This window comes from Tympanuchus pallidicinctus, unplaced genomic scaffold (assembly GCF_026119805.1).
Source record: "Tympanuchus pallidicinctus isolate F22 unplaced genomic scaffold, pur_lepc_1.0 scaffold16, whole genome shotgun sequence".
Taxonomy (NCBI): Eukaryota; Metazoa; Chordata; class Aves; order Galliformes; family Phasianidae; genus Tympanuchus; species Tympanuchus pallidicinctus.
The window spans coordinates 26,547,054-26,565,979 of NW_026294679.1; the positions used below are offsets into that span (position 1 = coordinate 26,547,054).

General features: G+C 42.6%; 1 protein-coding gene across 3 annotated transcripts in view; it reads right to left on the reverse strand.

Moving 5' to 3' along the window:
* ARID5B (AT-rich interaction domain 5B) overlaps positions 1 to 18,926 on the reverse strand; it is a 108,553-nt gene that overhangs the window by 61,741 nt on the left and 27,886 nt on the right. For all 3 annotated transcript variants that reach the window (XM_052676895.1, XM_052676896.1, XM_052676894.1), the window contains one exon: positions 6,570 to 6,800. In XM_052676895.1, the coding sequence (XP_052532855.1) occupies positions 6,570 to 6,800 (231 nt within the window). The remainder of the gene's footprint in view (positions 1 to 6,569; positions 6,801 to 18,926) is intronic.

Genomic DNA, 18,926 nt, shown 5'->3' on the forward strand with positions numbered 1-18,926 from the left:
CATTATAAACAACATCTGGGGATCATTAATATCTCACTCTACAGTTGAATTAACAAAATAAGAAGGTCTGACCAGAATCCAGAACATTTCCAGATTTTCTTTTTCAGGCTAAAAGCTTATGTTTGCAGAGGTGGGGCTTGAGGGGGAGGAAATGTACATTTATCTATCTACACTGTATATAGCACTATTATACATTAATCACTACTTCCGCTCCAGCTATGTCCTGTTTTTGTTTTGAAAGAGTTAAAATTTGAAATATTTAGCTAAGCCACACTACCCAGGGCCTAGGAAAAGTTGTGCATGTTTTTCAGACTCCTGGAGATGCCATCACAAAGCTCCATCTAAAGAGGTCCCAGCAACATGCTAAAAGAAAGTCTCCATGCTCTTCCCATCACATTTGTAACTGCTTCAGTGTTCCACTCTTATCAGAGGAGCACCAACAGTGGTCTCACTCTAATACAATTTTTATGTCTTAGCCTGAATGCATCTATTTAAAAACTAAAAAAAAAAAATGCCACCGAGGAAAGCGGAGAGGTAAAAAGATTTCAGAACTTTTGAGCACTTTTTAAAAGGAGAAAAAGCAAGCTTCCATTTCCACCATTACAGTGTGGATGTTGCACAAGATGAGATTCAGCCGGCGCAGTGCCTGACCAGCTTGAGCCTTTGCCCTGTCCCAGCTGGGTGTCCATCTGCCTAGGAGATGCCAAGGGTGGGAGACCCCTCTGTGCACAGGACAAGACAACATTCCAAAAATGCAGAATAAAAAAAGAAAATGAAAAAAAAAGGCTCTTCCATTGTTGAGCTGCCTGCACTACTTCATGCTGGATGCTGATATCGAAAGGTGGGGAACTGATGGCACACTCATGAGAATCTTATAATTAATCACAGCTAATACCAGCTGATTAAATAATCCTATCACTTGTTAAGTTACTATAAACGTATGAGTGATAAAACACTTCTTCTAGTCAGTTTTGGAGACTAAAATCTGAGCTTGCTCTGTTCTTACAAAGAATGAAAGCTTGCCACATCAAACAGATACCAATTTTGGCTAAATTAACTTGGGACCTATTCTTGATTATTAAAATGTAGTTATGAGCTACATTGATAAAGACACTCATCAGAGATTTCAAGCAGCAGATGGATACAGACTAAGGAAATCCTGAAGAAGAAAGAATATTAGTGTGCCTACTTTCTGGACAAGTGATCATCTAATGGGATAGGAGAAGATTAGAAGAACTGAGATTGTAAGACCCAGAATCAGAGGAAGCTGCTACTGGCCTTGCTGAGTTACACTGATGTACATTACCTTGGAAGTAACCAAAACTGTCAATAGCAGAAATGCTGACATTTTACTTCTGCTGAAAAATGTAAAAAACCCCAAACTTTCATTCTTAAGAGTGATTATTTTGACTCACACAAATAAAGACCGTCATCAACAGTAAAACGGGAAACATTCCTTCTTTTGTCTTTTTCTTTTCTTTCCTTTCTTTTAAGTTTCATTCCCTGTTTTGGTTTTGTTTTGTTATCTTTTACCCCCTAAACCACATATTTTAACTATGAGTCACAAACTCATAGTTCAGACGCATAACGAGAGCAAGAACAAAATTTCAGCTGCTCCAAGAGTAAAGGTACCATACCACTCCATATTCTGAAGCCATCAGCTCCCATCCTACATATTGTCTGCGGCACTTGACCTATGTCTAAACAGTCCTCTCTTCTTTGCAGCCCTGTTTCCATGGCCTATGACAAGAAAGAATGTAAGTCCTGAAAATATCCCAGAAAACCCCAGAGGTTAGGAAAGTCATTCCTCACTCCAACTCATTACCAGCAGTGAGAGGATCTGCTTTCTGTATTGCTCAGTAGAGAGATCTGAGCTAATCAAGGTACAGTTGTTTTTGCTTTGTTTTGAACGTAGATGGGTTTTCCCAAGCAAGCAATATGTTGTCAGCTTTTTGGGAGGAAGGGAGAGAGAAGTGTAGTGGGGATTGCAACACCTCTATGCATCACTTACATAAAGAGAAGATTCTTACTGCATTGCTCTTATGATAAAATGGAGAAATTTAATTCTCTCAGAAGAAAAAAATGATATTAATACTACAGCAGGATGCAGTTCTCTCACTTTTTGGTATGAAATGTTTTACAAAAAATTAGCCTCTACAGGAAAGAATAAAACTTTTAACCTTCTTTCAGGGGCCAACATGCGTTTACAGCACCTCAGGGACCAAATAGCTTTTTTAATGGCACACTGGACCCAGCTTGCTACAAAAGTAAGCCAGAATGATTTACCAAATATATTTTTAAAAAAATGAGAAGAAGGAAGGCACTCAGTTTTCCCTCACACTCTTGTTTTGTACAGCAGTCAAACTCATGCACACAAAATGGACGACAAGCTTCTGGTTCATCCATTGTGGGCAGGATTTACAATATTCATTCAGAAAAGCACTGTGACAAATCTTTCTGTGTTGGTTTTCACCCGGAGAAGGTGACGGAGCTACAGAAACCCACCTTCACCTGACTCTCCTGCTCCTGCAGCACCATGCAGTCCCAGGCTTGTGGAGACTCTGCCAAGGAACACAGCTGTGCACAGTAGGGGCCAATGTGCCTTCTGCAATGCAGCCCACTGTTGGCTGAGGAAAGAAGCCACACTCACCAATGAGCCCTGGAAGTCAGAGTAGGTGCAGGCCTAGTAGAAGATCAAGTCACCTTGTTCAGGTAGGCAAGCACTGAAAGGTTGCATGCTGTTGTAGCAACTACTTTGCACACTGGCCCAGAACCCTCAAACACATCTTCTGGACACTGTGCATGCAGCTTGGTCTCCAGCTAGCCTCTTTAATCTATAATGAAAACTACTAGAACCCCTGTTTTTCATTCCATTGCTCTTGCAGCATATATGATAGAATCATAGTATCACAGAATCGCTCAGGTTGGAAAAGACCTCAAAGATCATCGAGTCCAACCACAACCCAGCCATACTACCCTGACTCTAACAACCCTCTGCTAAATCATGTCCCTCAGCACCACAACCAAACCGTTTTTAAGCACATCCAGGGATGGTGACTCAATCACCTTCTTGGGGAGCCGATTCCACTGCTTAACAACTCTTTGTGTAAAGAAGTTTTTCCTGATATCCAACCTAAACTTACCCTGGCGCAACTTGAGGCCATTTCCCCTTATCCTGTCGCCTGTCACCAGTGAGAAGAGACCAATTCCACTCCTGCTGTAAGCACCTTTCAGATATTGGAAGAGAGCAATAAGGTCTCCCCTCAGCCTCCTTTTCCTTAGATTCAACAGCCCCAGTTCACACAGATTACACAGCAAATACTAGTAAATTAAATGTATTTACAAAAGTTATTCCATAGCAGCAGCCCCAGGGGCTGCTAACTCAAACAACTTTGACAACTGTCTGTAGCAATGACCTGGAGTTGAAGAGAAACCATGACCACGCAGATGCCAGCAGAGACTCCAAGGTGCCAGCCCCCTTGGCAGGTATTTGTGGTGGCAGCTCATGCTGGAGGCACAGCAGGAGTTCCAAGACAGACAGTGGCCATCCACATGGGACGGCCCGCAGCAGCTAGGCCTGGAACACCTCACGCCATCTCCTCCAGCCCATGTTGGAGGGAGCCGATGCACCGCATCTACAGACCTTTCCAATTTAAAGAGACAAAAATCTCACACCAAAAACCCAGAATTTTTCACCTTAACTTCTGCCAACGAAACTTGATCGTTTCCTGCTTTGTTTGTTTTTTTTGTTAACCTCAGAATGGGGAAAAAGGGTGGAGAGATGAGAAGGAAATCAGAGCAGAACAAAATGTTTTTGTTAGAAAGGTGTAATAAAATCAGGAATAATACTTCCTGGAAAAACACTTCTCTCCATTAAAATTGCCTAACAAGAACAACAACTACACACCACAGTGAACAGGGATCTTTGTAGAGGCGTCTCTGGTCTCTCCTTGCTATTAGCTGCATCTCTTGCATGGTGTGCCAGTGCTCAGAGAGGGTGCGGCACCTCACACAGCAGTTTCTGATGGAACCCTGCATCCTCATCAGAAGTCTTGGGATCTCACAAAGCTGTTTTTCATCCACACTGCCCCAAATTTTATGTTTGCTTTAGATTTTGAGGAATTCCAGGCGATGGGGAAACACACATGGTCCCATCTTCATCTTTCTGCACACTTCTTTCATTTGCAAGTTAAGAAATAGCCAAGCCTCTCAAAATTAAGTGGGTCTGGATTCTCTTGTCAGAATTTTAGCCACATTTCTATAATCTGGTCTCCCCCTCAGATTTGACTGATAAATACCAGTGCCTTAGAGTAATCCATTTATCTACTATACCACCCTGCCTCTGTTTAGCTCTAGCAGTCATCACTTTCCACATGTGACATCAATCTGCATGATATCAACATAAACTGTTTGTATAATGAACTGTTGTACATTTTATTGTCCTGCCAGCAAAGAAAGGGATAAGACGGCACTTTGCCTATTCCCTTCAACAAAGGTAGTATAATTGACACCGTACACTCTGCAATATAGCGATGGAACCATACTCTCGCTAGTTTTTCCTTCCTAGCACAGCAGGGCTTGCAAATTTTACATTCATTATTTTTGTAAAAAATATTTTTAAAGAATAGTCAGTTTTTTATTTTTTAATAGGCATTTAGAAAATCTGCTTTTTAAACCAAACTACATTTTAAATACACATTATTAATTTCTATGGCAAAGATTTCTGTGGCTCTGGATTGATAATGAGATAATTGCCTCGCAAAGGTCAAGAGAATGGCATAGTTAGCTTTCAGAGACTGAACAAAGCACTTGCTATGGTTCACTGAGCATAGTTTCTGTATCACTCCACATCTCTTTGATTCATCTATTACTAATATTCCATGATACACTTACATTATGGATCCAACTATTTCAACAAACCTGTAATCAAGGAATGACCCTGAATAAAATACTCTGCAGAAAACAGATGGTATGCTCATCAAACGCCTTCAAGCCTAAAATAACCTTTCCTATATGAGAGGGATAGTCAATTAAAACTGAACTTTATATTCTAAGCTAAAGCTCAGAGTAAATAAAACTCAACATGATAATACTGTGGTATTGGAACAAACTTCCTGGGTATTTCATTCATTTTTTCCACCTCCCCATCCCCAAGAGGAACCAACATTTATAACCATAATTGAAAGCCTGTAATGTTTGGTGTGACTGTAAGTGAACTTGACAATTTGGACCTAATTTTGTAATAGTTCAACACCACAAAATTAAAACTCTTCACAGTAGCAGCATGCTCCAGTGACAACAGCACAGGAGGACAGCTCTCTCCTACCTGCCTGGAGCTGCTCTGTGCACGGTACAGGAGCAGTTCCACACCACTGAAATGCCTCAGCTCAACCTGCTGAGCTGGCGCTCCTCTCCGCCACCACAACAAAGGCCTGGACTGAGCACAAAACAAGTAACCAGCATGCTAGGGTTAGGACAAAGCGGGATGTTACTCTCCCATTACAGGCACTGCTGAGCACCTTCCCTCTCGCTCCCATTATTATGGACTAAGCACATTTAAAAAATTGTCTAAAAGACCACAGAGCTTCCTCACAGAGATGTACGGAGCCCACAGCAAAGGTGCAGCCTGCAGCTACACAAGGAGATTTCGCTAGTGTGATTCGCGGCGCTCATCCATCTAGTAGTAAGGGTAATAAACCTTGATTCTCACAGCACAAGCTCTTTACTAAAGAAATTACACTGGACCCATTACTAGAGCTGACCTGAGTGTGTGCAGAATAAGCATTCTGACACATTTCACCAGCACAAATCCTGCACTTGGGTTGACTCAACAACACAAAGCAAAACAAAACTGAAATGTTAAATCACCTGGCAGCTATTGGAGTTGCCTCTTTCAGCCCTCCCTCCCCAAACTGTGAGGTGCTGCAGACTTCCCTGGAGTGGCATGGTATTCTCTATACCTTTTGAATTAAGAGATCACCTCTCAGAACAGCCTCTGTGCATGGAAAATCAAACTCCTAGTTGAAACTCCTGCTGAAAAAAAACCATCTTTCAGAAAGGCCAGAAACACACAGTCTGTAGCTGACATTTGTTCAAGGCCCTTGGAGCAGATGCGTGGTTGATGAGTGCTCTGCAGCAGCAAGGGATGTGCACAGAGTTTTCCTGTTTTGCATTTATTAGCATATAGCACCAACAATGGCTTTAACAAAACAACATACATTGTAAAGCTTCTGCAAAGACACAGGCCACAGGGTAATGGTTAAAGTAGATAAATTCCAAATCCAGACAAGGGATCCTTTCACTTGTACTGAGTGACTGTGCTACACACTCTATCCATGTAACATTATCTTTGATTGTGATAAACTCAAGCTGCAAATGTGAGATCAGCAGTAGCTAGAAGCCTTCAGACTCAGAGGAAAGAGCACATCTGGTACTTAGAATTTCAAACAATAAATAGCATTGATTCACTTTAAAGGAATCACATTTTCCCCTTGGAAATCGGTGGATACCTATGAAGAAGAAAAATGTCTTTATTATGTGAAAAAGAAAATAGCTGTGAAGTGACTTACCAAACTCATCACATATACTTTCATTTTCTATAAGGGTTGGATGATCAAATGTATCCCGACAGTAGAAGATTTGGGGGTTCTTGCTTGTTACTGCAATGCCACCCAGGGCTAAAACGAACTGGTCTGTTAGTATTGAAGAAGGCTTGTCCTGAATGCGCTTTAACATGGAACGATAGCGACAGTACTGTGGGTAGCTGAGAATTAGCAGGTTTGAATCTTCATCATCCTCACCTGGAAGAAGAAAAAAAAAAAAGAGAATTACCCTTATTACATCAAAAAAAATACAGGACAAAGCTGCTAATCAAGCAGCTCAGAAAACCCAGGGCCCCAGGTTCACTGTCTTCAAGACTATCTTTTATAACATGGTGGTTTTTGAAAGAAAGGTTAAAAATAGAAATAGTTAAAAACATTTATTGGAACAGCTTCTTCTCTGGCTTCCTGTACAGTTCTGCCATGCTTCCCCACAAAGAACTCTACCTGACTAAGGAAACTCCACTCTGAACAAGCTGGCCAATTGCCTGAATCAAAGTGCTCAGCATCCTTTGCCAACTTGGCTGCTTTGATAGAAATATTATCTGCCATTTTCACTCAGCTCTCTATACAGCCCCACTGAGCTCATGTTGACACTACCTAACACCTTTTAAAAATAACACGTGAGCCCCGGAGAGCGCAGCTACTAAGGCTCTTCTGAAGTGCCTGATACTGGCCACCAAAGGGCCACGGACAGGAGCATGGCTGCTCTGAGCCGCACAGTGGTGCAAAGCGGCCCAACAGATGGAGTGAACTTTCCTCAGATTAACTGCAAATGCAGCAGGACCTACAGAGCACAATGAGCAAATGAATTTCTGAGAAGCTCATACTGTCGAAAGGTACGCTCAAAATGTAAAGCAGTCCTGAGTACGCTTCTTTCTGTCCCCCTGAGTTTTACATGATATTGGCCATAAAGGTGGCGGATGCTGAACTATCACAATCAAGTTTCATCATATGACACCAGCAGGAAACCCAACAGCAAAAATCCAGAGATGCAAACATGAGAAATTAGTCATTTGCAGGTATGCAGCCAGTACTTAACAGCACTTCTTTTTATGCTCGTTTATCTCCTCAGGTGGGGCAGCTGAACATGCCTTTCCCTGCATGCCAATGAAGACAAAGCAAGAGAATGCAGCTTACATTTTCTGCTTACCCTGATTACTGAATAACTCAGTACTCAGAGACAAAAGGTCTAATATTTAATCCCATTACTAATACTGAAATCATCTTTCTCAGCCTTAAAGTAAAAATCACTTCAGATATTGAAAGAAATGTCAGATCAGCTCTTTCCGGCTAAATACAAAGGCACAGCTCGTCTCGATTTGCGTGAGGCAATGGAAATGTTGACACACAAAAGCCTACATTTACAGAAGTCTCTGGAAGCAGACAGATTGTCCCGAATGTCACCAGTGCAGACAAATGTGATGCTACAAAAACCTCAGCACAGCCGAGGGGCTGGGGAAGCCCTGCTTTTATGGGCACAGCACCTGAATACAGAACTTTGCCCACAGCCCTGAGGTAGGTGGGAAGATGAAACTACCTGCGTAGAAGTTAGAAGTAAGAGTAATACATTGTGGTAAAGAACATTTATGTTACTTCTCTGAGAAAGAGAAATTTCTGGCTCCAACATCTCTGTTCAGCCACAAGGATGTGACCATGCCTTGATTTCAGTAAGTGTCCCACGAGCCTCCAAAACAACGTGACAACTGCTCCTGGGATTAGGTCAGTCTCTTCCTTATTAGCAAACTCTAAAATCAGATCAGGAAAACCGTTCTAGGAATTAAGCACATGATCCATCCTTTAGCTCCTCTGAGAGTTTCATATATATGCCTGCCTGACCGTTATTACTACTTTATACCTCTGTGTAGATAGTGGTGAGCTGAATCTGTTGATCTGACAACGCTTTTCTCAAGCCAGGATGTGGTCAGCTTTTTAAACAGGGTGCACAGAAACGTATGTTCTATCAGCCTTTGTAGTAAACCATTACTTTCTGGACAAATTTCTCTAAGACCCTGCACAGAATTATACAAACTTCCTAACCCTGCAGACCAGCATCTTAACTCAAACCCACAGCATAAATTAAAGTCACGCAATTTTTCACTGGATCACTTTTACCCATGCTTGTGCAACTCTGCTGAGTACTTCATGATGCATTTTTTCCTCTCCTTATTCACTCACTCTGTGTTCAACAGAAAGCTCCAAGAATGAATAAAGACTGAATAAACTGAAGATTTGTTTAGTGAAAGACAAACAGTGCTCCTGGAACAAAGACTTTTTTTCTCAGCCACACCCACACAAGAAACGAGAAATCAAAGTAGACCAATCCCTATTAAAATGGAAGCCCAAAGAAGTATTTCTCTTCTAGCACAACCAAACACGTCATTTAGCAGTGGGTTTAGTGTATATTGCTGAATATTTTTTGTAAACATGATCAGAAGGAGTTTACTGTTAGGAGGATTGAAATGTTGATTGCATTTCATTAAAATCCAGAAAAACAACGTGATTTCTAAAAACATTTGATTGAGGTTTTTGCAAACCACGGTGCTTTATTTCTGTGTCTCACTCTGTAGCTTCAGTAGGGAAAACAAGGTAAAAGATGATACCTACAGTATGCTGCTTGTAAGATTCCACCGAAATGACTCTAATCCTATGCTTATAGCGTAATTACTTGTTTTAATAACCCCCCTCCAATGTCAATTTTTCATTTACTTATATATTTCAGAGCTGAAATCAGAGCAACTGTAATTACAGCGCAAGGTTCCGCCCCTGCGTTACAAGCACTGCCTATATATGCACAGATGTAATCCAACAGTTCCCTTTGTGAGGGGTAAAGAGAGCCGGGATTTGGCACAGCCTGGCATTTATGTTGGATTACATGTTCTTCAAGTTGTCTTTGTAAGCAAGAGATGCATGAAATGCCAAACACAATGAATCTATGCAAAAACTGACTTTTCAAATCAGCACAACCATTTTTAATATGTAATGCAAGACAATTAAAAGCCCCGAAAGAAAAAGAGCCTGCTACAAGCACGCATTCCTAACAAATCCATCCAGAGCCAGAACTATTTACAGAAAGAACAGAGAAATACAGAAATGTAACTCTTTTTTGTTTGCTTGTTTCGGAAACATCAGACTACAATGTTATTGCTAACCGCCATAATCTACTCCCAACATCAGCTAGTGTTTTTTTTTTTTTCTTTAAAAAGACCTTCACACCATGATTTTATAGAGCTTGATGGAAAAACTATGCATGTTCCTTCCTGTACCTAATTACCTCAACTGCAAAATCTGCCAAGTATTTTGCCCTTTAGTTCCTTTAATCGTATTAGAGCAAATGCGTTTGGATGCCAACAGAAACAAACATTTAAAGATTTTTGCTTAGAAGCCTCCAAATATGTATTCAGCTCTGTTAGCAAAGCACACACTCTGCTCCTTCCCAGAAAGCAGGGAGTTATTTCTTCAGAAGAAATATGAATTTGTGCCTCTTGTAAGACTAAATGTCTAGTTTCAACCCAATTTAAGTAAAATAATGTCAATACGAACTGCTCTCACAATGATTTATGCTACCTTCTGTTACTTTATTACATTAGACATTCCTTTCTCCAAGCTTTATACTTTTCGCCGTGCTCCTAGCAACCACATAAAGGCTGAGCAGCAACTTTACGCGCCTGGCACGGCTCCAGGCTCGACTGTTATTGATAATTATATTGAAGTTTCAATTTAATTGCTACTCTGTTGTGACACGGAATATTTTTTGTAATTAGGCATTTCCCATTTTCTGTCCATTCATTTTTTGTGTTACTGAAAACCATCTTTCTTTTCCCAGAAAAAAATCAGCAGAACAATGATGCAGATAAGAGCACGTACATCTGTTACTATCATTACCAACACCGCAGCGTGAAGAAAAAATTTAGAGGAAAAAAAAAATTGTGAATATAATTTCTCAGAAGGTAATTTTCTTTTCAGTTTAAGTGCTCTTATTCTTCTTCCAGTTACTCAATGATTTCCTGTTCTAATTACAAGACATTATACAGAAAGTCATTTTTAAAAAGGAAATGTACTAGAGCAGGAGACTAAATAGCGTCATTTGCTTGCTATGGTTTGAAATTCCAAACTTTTGCATCTATTTTATAAACCCTCTGCTTTACCCGGTGCGATTTATTCTGCCCCAGATCCACCATCTCTTCCAAGGCAGTTAGCACAATTGTATACATCAAAGAGGAAAACACACTTGCAGTTAAACTGCAGGCGAAAGGGAAAAAAAAAAAAAAAATCTTTTTTTTTTTTCCTCCTGACTGTAGCTGTTAAATTGGAGGCCAGCCAAGCCGAGGAGTGGAAAATATTAAAAAGTAAAAAAAAAAAAAAAAGAAAAAGAAGAAAGCTCGTGATTAAAAAGAGAGAGAAGAGATACTCAGTTCTAAATCTAAATGAACAAGCCGCAAACTATTTCATAAAAACATACTGTGACGTAAATTACACATCAGCGTTGCAGTGTTGTGGTTATTTTGAGAAATGGCTTGTACTGTAAGTCAGCTGGTAAAGCCCCACCCTTAATGATTTTGTAATTCTCCATACAGCGATCAAGCAGAGCAGTCATGAAATTGCCAAGAAGGAAAACAGACTGAGCTGCAGAGAGTTTGTAATAAAAAGATAATGTACTTTTAACATAACAGAAGTAGAAGATTGGTTTTATTAACTAAAAAAACTACTTAAAAGGTCCCAGGCTTGCCATTTGTTTTGATAAATGTTAACACAGATCTTCATACGATAAGCAATGGAAGTATCAGGGGAACCAGATAAAATGGGACAATGCTTTGCTGTGTGGGTAGCAAATTGAGCAGGGGAGTTATTTGGAATGCAGAGCAAAAATGAAGGCAGCAGCAGCAGCGTGGTGTCCATCAGCCTTCCTCCTGCTCGCAGTATGAGCCGCTCTGCCGTCTTCCATTAGCTCCACTACTAAGGGGGCATCCCACAGGACGCACAGATCATAATTAGTCTGCCATGCTTGTATGCATGCCGTGGCCACACCATCGCTATGCAGCAGGTAGGGAGGGAGGGACGGCGCATCTGGCTATGTGGAGGCACTGGGATGGCAAGGGCTAGCAGTACTGAATGACGACAGCCAGGGCTCCCAAGTGGTCGCCTGCCCACTCAGAGCAGTGCTCAGTGCCTGGCGGTAGGCTGGGGCTTCAGCAACACACTGGGAGCACGTGTGAGGGGCTACACTTCATTCCATACAGACACTTTTTATTCCTTAACAGAGTTTTAGCGTACCACCAGCATGCAGATCCCTCCACAGTCAGATAGATCTCTTTACAACCTGTTATGTGGTAAGGCTCAGATCCTTTCACTCTCTGGAGTTACTACTGCCCTGTCATCGACAATGACCAGTCCAGAGACTGGGCATGCAGACCGAATGATTGACACAAATGCCACCAACACAGCTGCCATATGCCAAAGCAATGGCTCAAATGCATGCTAGAACATCCCCTCCCAGGAGGCATGTTCGCCACCAGGACATAAAAATGCTGAGATCATCTGTGATTGAAGACTTCTGCTCTTTAGCACTCAAGACAGACCCAGTTCTCCTTCCCCCTTTCCATTCCTTTGGCTACAATGTCCTGCAGGACGAGCACAAGAACACAGGAAGATGAGATGAGGATCACAGAAACATAAAATCATTCAAATTGAAAAAGGCCTCTAAGATTATCTAGTCAAACCATCAAGCCATTACCACCATGCCCCCTAAACCATGTCTCTATAACAGCCATACCTACCCTTTTCTTCAAAGTCCTCCACATTCCTATGCAGCCTGTTTCAATGCATTACCACCCTCTGACAATAAATTTTTCCTCATATTCAACCTGTGTACAGCTAAAAGCAACAGCAGCAGATTGGATGGGAGCATTCTCAAACATGCCTGTTCTACTAACATCCCAAAGGCCACAGCACAGCTTGCCAGCAGGCAGACCAAGCATACTGAACAACCCAGTTCCCTCAAAAAATGCAAGAGCAATAGAATTAGCAGAACACTGCAAGAATACCAGAAGAAGGAAGAAGAAACTCTGTCTTTATGACTTAAAAACCTTTAAGATAAATCTCAAAATGAGACCACCTCTGCAGATCACCCCCCAGTCTCAAACCTCCCAAATAACCCCTATAATTCCCCAGATTCTGCATCTGGCTGAGAAGCAATGCCAACTGTCACCTACTTCTCTGGGTACTCCTCCAAGTGATAGGAGTACTCCCCAAAGAAATAACCTCCAATACTGCATTATGGCAGGCCCCTTGCTTGACCACCTCACGCATCTAATCCTCTGCATAGAGGCCAGGCTAAGAGCTGCAGCAGGAATCCACCAAAAAACCACTCCCGAGTGCTCTGGCACACTGAGCTCCTCTTTCCTTGGGGATCAGGAGGACTTACCAAAGGCAGCTCCTCCAAGTCACCTGCCTTTTCATTCCCACAGTCCCTGTTCACTCTACCAATGCCACCTGGTGTGCCTTGGCTCGCTAATTAGTTACAAGATCTAAAAATATTAATCTGAAAATCATATTTCTCTCACAGATAAAGACAAATACAGTAATGATTTAACCCTGTGACACGGGACAGAAAATCTGTGTTTCTGGGTTTAAAACACTCTGAGTAAATTACTGACACAACAGGGATACTGCTTTGTTAGCAGGACCCACTCTGCTTGCTTTGAGAACCCCCCTCTATTTGAATGCTAATGCAATCAAGAACAAAGGACACGTGTTGCAGGATATGGAACACAGTGATTACATTTATGTTTACCAGATAATGATGATGTTAACAAGTTGCCTGTAATTCTTACATGGACGTCTGCCTGCCTGATTTTGCTTTTATATTGATCAAAAGGCAAAAGCTATTTTGCCAATACACAGAATACCAGAGGCAGCCTTCCTGCATGTATCAGATATTTCTTCCCTTGTAAGGAGGAGTCAGAGCTAATTCTGAGAATTTTGTGCCACTTCCCCAGCTCTCTGTTTTTTGTCACAGCGCCAGAAGAGCAGCAGTCGTTCAGAGAATTCCTAAGATTAGTGTAACATTTGAAAGAGAGGACTTACAAACCTACTGGAGATTTTAACTACTGTTCCACCCAACAGCAATGCAGTCATTAATTAAAAAAAAAAAAGAAAAAGACAGCAACATCTCATGCGTATGTAAAGCACATGACTGAAGAACATTTTACAGTCAGTGATTTGGACTGAATTTGTTCTAGTCCTACTTAATGGGGACAAAACAGGGCATGTTCATCAATGACTGACAGTAGGTCCATATAATTAAATCTTACATAATATTTATCTCATCAAATCACTTTGAATTTAAACCTTAAGTCTGACTTTGAAGAAGACAAAAGAAATTTAATAAAGTTTCCAGACGGATGTTCAGTGCCTTCTTCCATACCCAGATGCAATACGCAGCTCTGCATAACTGTGGCTCCTGCTCTGCACACCCTGGGCCCTCCTGTGCCATAGGAAGCAGGTTTATGAGGTGTTTCCAGGCTCCAAAGAAGAGTAACTGACAATCATCATTTCCAGCTTTATATAACCCTTCCATCCACAGCCCTGAGACTGCTTTATGGAGATGAGTAAAAATTATTATCCCCATTACACAGGGAGAGAAACTGAGACAGAGAGAGCTTAAAGGATTTATTCCACAACATCAAGCAACTTAAAGAGCAACGGAGACAGCAAACAGCCAGCAGAAGTCCTCACTGGCAAGGATTTCTGGGTAAGGAGAGTTTTCCTAAGTTTCCTTGAAAGGGAAGCGACCATCCCAACCTCCTGCCTCCACAGAAACAGGGCAAGCAAGGACCAGGTGAAGCTCTGCTGAGGCATCTCTGCCACTCCTCCCCTCTGCCCTGCCTGCCCACCTCAGCCACTTCTTCAAGCCAGGAGCATCCTGCGCTGCTGCCCAGCCAGGATCAGCCCTGCACAGAGAGGTTCGTGGTGCTGAGCCACAGATGAGTGCAATGACAGCAGCTGGAGGAGGAGGGGAACAGTGCCAGGAACATGGCTGAGGTCAGGGCTGGGCCCTGAGAACCTCTCTCTTCCTCATCACCCACATCTCCCTCCCTACTTGTTCCTCAGGGCACACGAGCAGGTCAGCCCGTGGCCAAACAGCAACAGATCACTATGGAAAATGGCTCTGATGGTTTTACACTGCCCTATTAGCTTTCTAAAGCAGATGGAGAAGGGGGAAGGGGGAGATTGGTTATAGAAGGGAGCACATGCTGCCTGTCCTCTTGAATGTTCTGGGTCATGTGGACCATTCAGGTTGAATGTGCATCAGCTTTAAAACAAGTATTTATCCTGGTTGTCGTGGTTACTGATAAGCAGCTTCAATTCTGCTGATAACAAAAAGAAAGAATTAAAAAGGGGAGGGAAGCTCAAAACATAATTTGGTAACATGACGAAGCCAAGAAGAGGAATTAAATCACATTAAACAAGCCAACTGTACTGTAAATGGCTCTGCCTCTCTATTTGCTTTTAAATCATCGAAGAACCAAATATGGCAGCTGCTTCAGTTTTAACAAACAAACAGTAAAAATCCCTTCTAACAACGAAAGGAAATAATGATATACGTTCCTTTAGCTGCATTCAAACATAATTTAATTTTCCTGAGGTGAGATTTGCACAGGGAACAATCAGATAATAAGTGTTATCATTCTCGTAGACAAAACTGAACCAGCACTTTGCAATTCAAAGTGCTATTTAATGCACCATTTTCAGCAATCTCTGAACACCATCCAACACACCACTGTACTACGCTTCAGTACTTACATGCAAACCTGCTTCTGAAAATACTCAAGCAAGACAGTACAGCAAGCGCAAGTACTGCACTGCCGCTATGGCTGCAGCTCCACACTCCCTGAAGAGTTCTCATGAGCAGGTTTACAACCAGGGACTTCTCCTACACCCTCTCTTCATCTTTTCTATGACAGCTACGACTATGTGTCCTGGGCTTCGTTCTTCTGAGGCACAGCACTGTGCAGAGAAAACAGTGTGGACAGAAAAACTCTACGCTTGCAGAGAAATGGGCAACTGGAGCTACTGGCAAAAGAGGCACCCACTGTTTTACAGGGATGATAATTAACCACTGGAACAACAAAACAAAGGCAGTAACAGGTTCCCTAAGCCAGTGCTCAAGAAAGAATATTTTTTTCTGATGATACTTTCCAGGCTGACGATTTCTAAACTTGTGTTCTGTTCCTCGCCTTCTGTGCTAAGGAGGTGAAGAGGTACACAGCAGATCCATCTTGCTTGGGAAAATGTTAAGGAATGTAAAATCAAAAGACATGAGAATCCACTAAGAATTAAGCTAAGTTCTTGGGCTCAGTATTAGACTAACAGGTCTCCCGTCATCTCCCCTCCTCCTCTTTCACACAGCATTCACACAGAAAGTAGAGAAGTACATGACACAGCCCAACTCCAATGGGACTGTCACACCACCCCTCCCATGGGTAGAATCCATCGCCTTCATTTTCCATTGCCCCCAAACACATGGGTCAAAAGCCTTATCTCCATGTTCCACACAGTGCCTTCCACCATCATCCTCCAAACTCAGAAGAGCTCAGCCCTTCTCAGAACAGCAGCGGCAGACTGCCGGTCCCAGGGCCGTGACACACGGGGCGGAGGGCGGAATGGGTCCAGTGATTTAAAGAGTGCAGCTCTGCTTCTGACATTTATGCCCTCTTTGAAACCCTTAATGAAGTAACAACCCCGTTAATTCTTGCCGGGTATTTAGTACACATAAAAACTGCATTATCTACTATTTACCATGTACTACACACAAGCGGTATCTGGCTCCATATAAAAATAACAAGCTCACTGTAACCCTCCGCTCCCTAACCATACTGCTGATTTCTTTGACACATGGAGAAGTGAGAATAATTACATTTTACTGACTGCGTCTCATTACACTGATTTAAGTAAGACTTCCAAAGCTGCAAAAATGTGCTTTCCAATTTCGTTTGTTTCCAGCAATTCCTCCGAAGACAGTTAGTAAAATCCTCAGAAATCATCATCAATATGGACAAAAATCGTACCCTTCTCATGTGGACATTTGACAGAGGGATAATAGGGTCTAGAAACACCACAGTCAGACGTTTCTTTTCTATTTAATGTTTCCTTCTGTGCCAAACATAATATAACAGACAAGTGTTAGAGAGACATGCAGGGGGGAGCCTGAATAGCGAGCTTTAAAAGAGGTCTTTAATAGAGAAGCAGTATGCTTAGTCTTCGACAACATTCAATGGCAATTTATTTGCAGCCATTTTCTCACGTAACCTTTCACACTGGAGCAGGTAAGATAGAGCACAAGACAATTTGTCAACTGCCAGAGATGAACAAAAGAAACCATTTTTAATAAGCTTCAGCAGCCCCTTTTATTTGTTTTGCAACATGTTAATAACTTTTTTGGAAGTCAATCAAAGGCAAGAAGAGCAAAAGAAGTCAAGCTGGGAAACAAAAAAACACAGTTTAAGAATTTTACAGATAAACTTAAGTTATCATCTGCGGTGTAATGATGCTTAAACCCGAGAGCGGCACAGAATTTGAATTAGCATGCTGCTGTTTCTTAGAAAAAAACACGCTGTGGTTACAAAAAATGCTACCTCCATGTATTTTTTCTCCAAGAATTCACGCTCCTTTATCTCATCGCAATGCAGTATGTACCTGTCATCAGGATAACCTCACTGCCACGCAACCAGGGCAGATCAGGCTGGCGGGGAGCTGCCCGGCTCCTGGCCGCTGACGTAGCTGCATCCCTGCGCTTCCAGCACCTCACACAGCCTCACTCCCCACCTCAGCGCCTACTGACATTGGGCCAAAAAAGTCTCCACAAGGCTCAACAGCCATCGTCGGGCCAAACGCTCCTAAGAACTCTCAGCCCCATTTCTGAGGGGAACACCTTCTGGTGCTGAGAAGTCAGAGCACCCAAGCAGGGAGCTATCGAAATCCCAACACCATAAGCTGCAAAATCTGATGAAGTGTGAAGTAATTTCATTAATGTTATGAAAACACAGAAAATTCCCTTGGAAAATTTCACACAGGTTTTCCCATCTCCTTGCACATTACTCATGGCCTGAGAGACGTGTGAGGAGCAAACAGAGAGAAATTAAGGTTTTCTCAAGTCAACTTGGATGGAGTCCTAGTCTCACTGAAAGAAAGAGCGGGCTTGTGGGCTTCAGTGGGAAGAGGGCTGGGCCCTTTGAACTAGGTTATTAAGGCATCTGGAAGAGAGGTAGAAAAGTTTATGGTGAGAGAAGATGCACTCGAGAACAAAAGGAGCTGCCAGTCAGATGAGCACCCTCCTCGCTCAGTGGTGAAAAGGCTCCCAGCCGTCAGCAGACACACACCTGCATGGTTTGATACCCCAGCCCCAGATCAGATTTTCATTTTAAAGACTTTGCAGGGGAGTTGTTATCTAGTAGCGGAGGGAAGGAACAGACAAAGAGAAGCATTTGCTCCTCAAGAAAGTGGAATAGCCTCCTGAACAAGTAAGGCTGCCTGTGATGTGAACCTGCCAGCCCAGCCCAGCCCAGCCCGTGCTCCTCCTGGGAACTAGCACTGCACCTCTCTTCCTCTCCTGCAGGACCAGGAAGCAACTCCTGGCGAGGGAGAGAAGCCACGCTACCTGAATTATCTGAAGAGGCCTCAGGTGGAGGCAGGGTGAGAAAGGATTTCAGGACAAGTTATGCCTATGAGCTGAGCAGAACAAGTAAGTATCCTCCCACTCCTTTCTCTAGGCAGACTCTTTCCAAGTTTTCAGCGAGAGCAGAAGTCTCCAGTCAATCTGCCCAGGAAGGGCCTGCACAGGGCTGCCAACGTTCCCAAAAGCACCAGTGGCTATTGCTCTGCTCCCGACGGGTTCTGGTCTGACACCCAGCAGAGATGAAGGCTCTAAGTAGGAAACAATCCCAACATACTATCTGCTAGTCTGGAGTGTGCTCTAATAATAGATAGCACTGTCTGTTTCAAAGCTCTTAATGGACGCTAATTAGTCCTCAGGGCATTCCTATGAGGCAGGTAGATAGATAAGTATTATTTCTTCTGTTTTACATGTGAAATAACCTCCCTAGAGATGTTTCGACTTGCTTAAGGCCACCGAATGAGTCACGGAGCTTCAGTCTCAGCAGGCCTGGCTCCCAGGCCTGGGTTCGGACCGCTCACCAGTGCTCCTTCACCAATGCAAGGGCAAAATCTTCACTTCAAATGTGGGCTGAGCGAGGAAGGAACATCAGAGAGGGGTGGCAGCCTGGGAAAAACATTCTCTGGGAAGGGAGCTTCCAGAAGAATGATGAA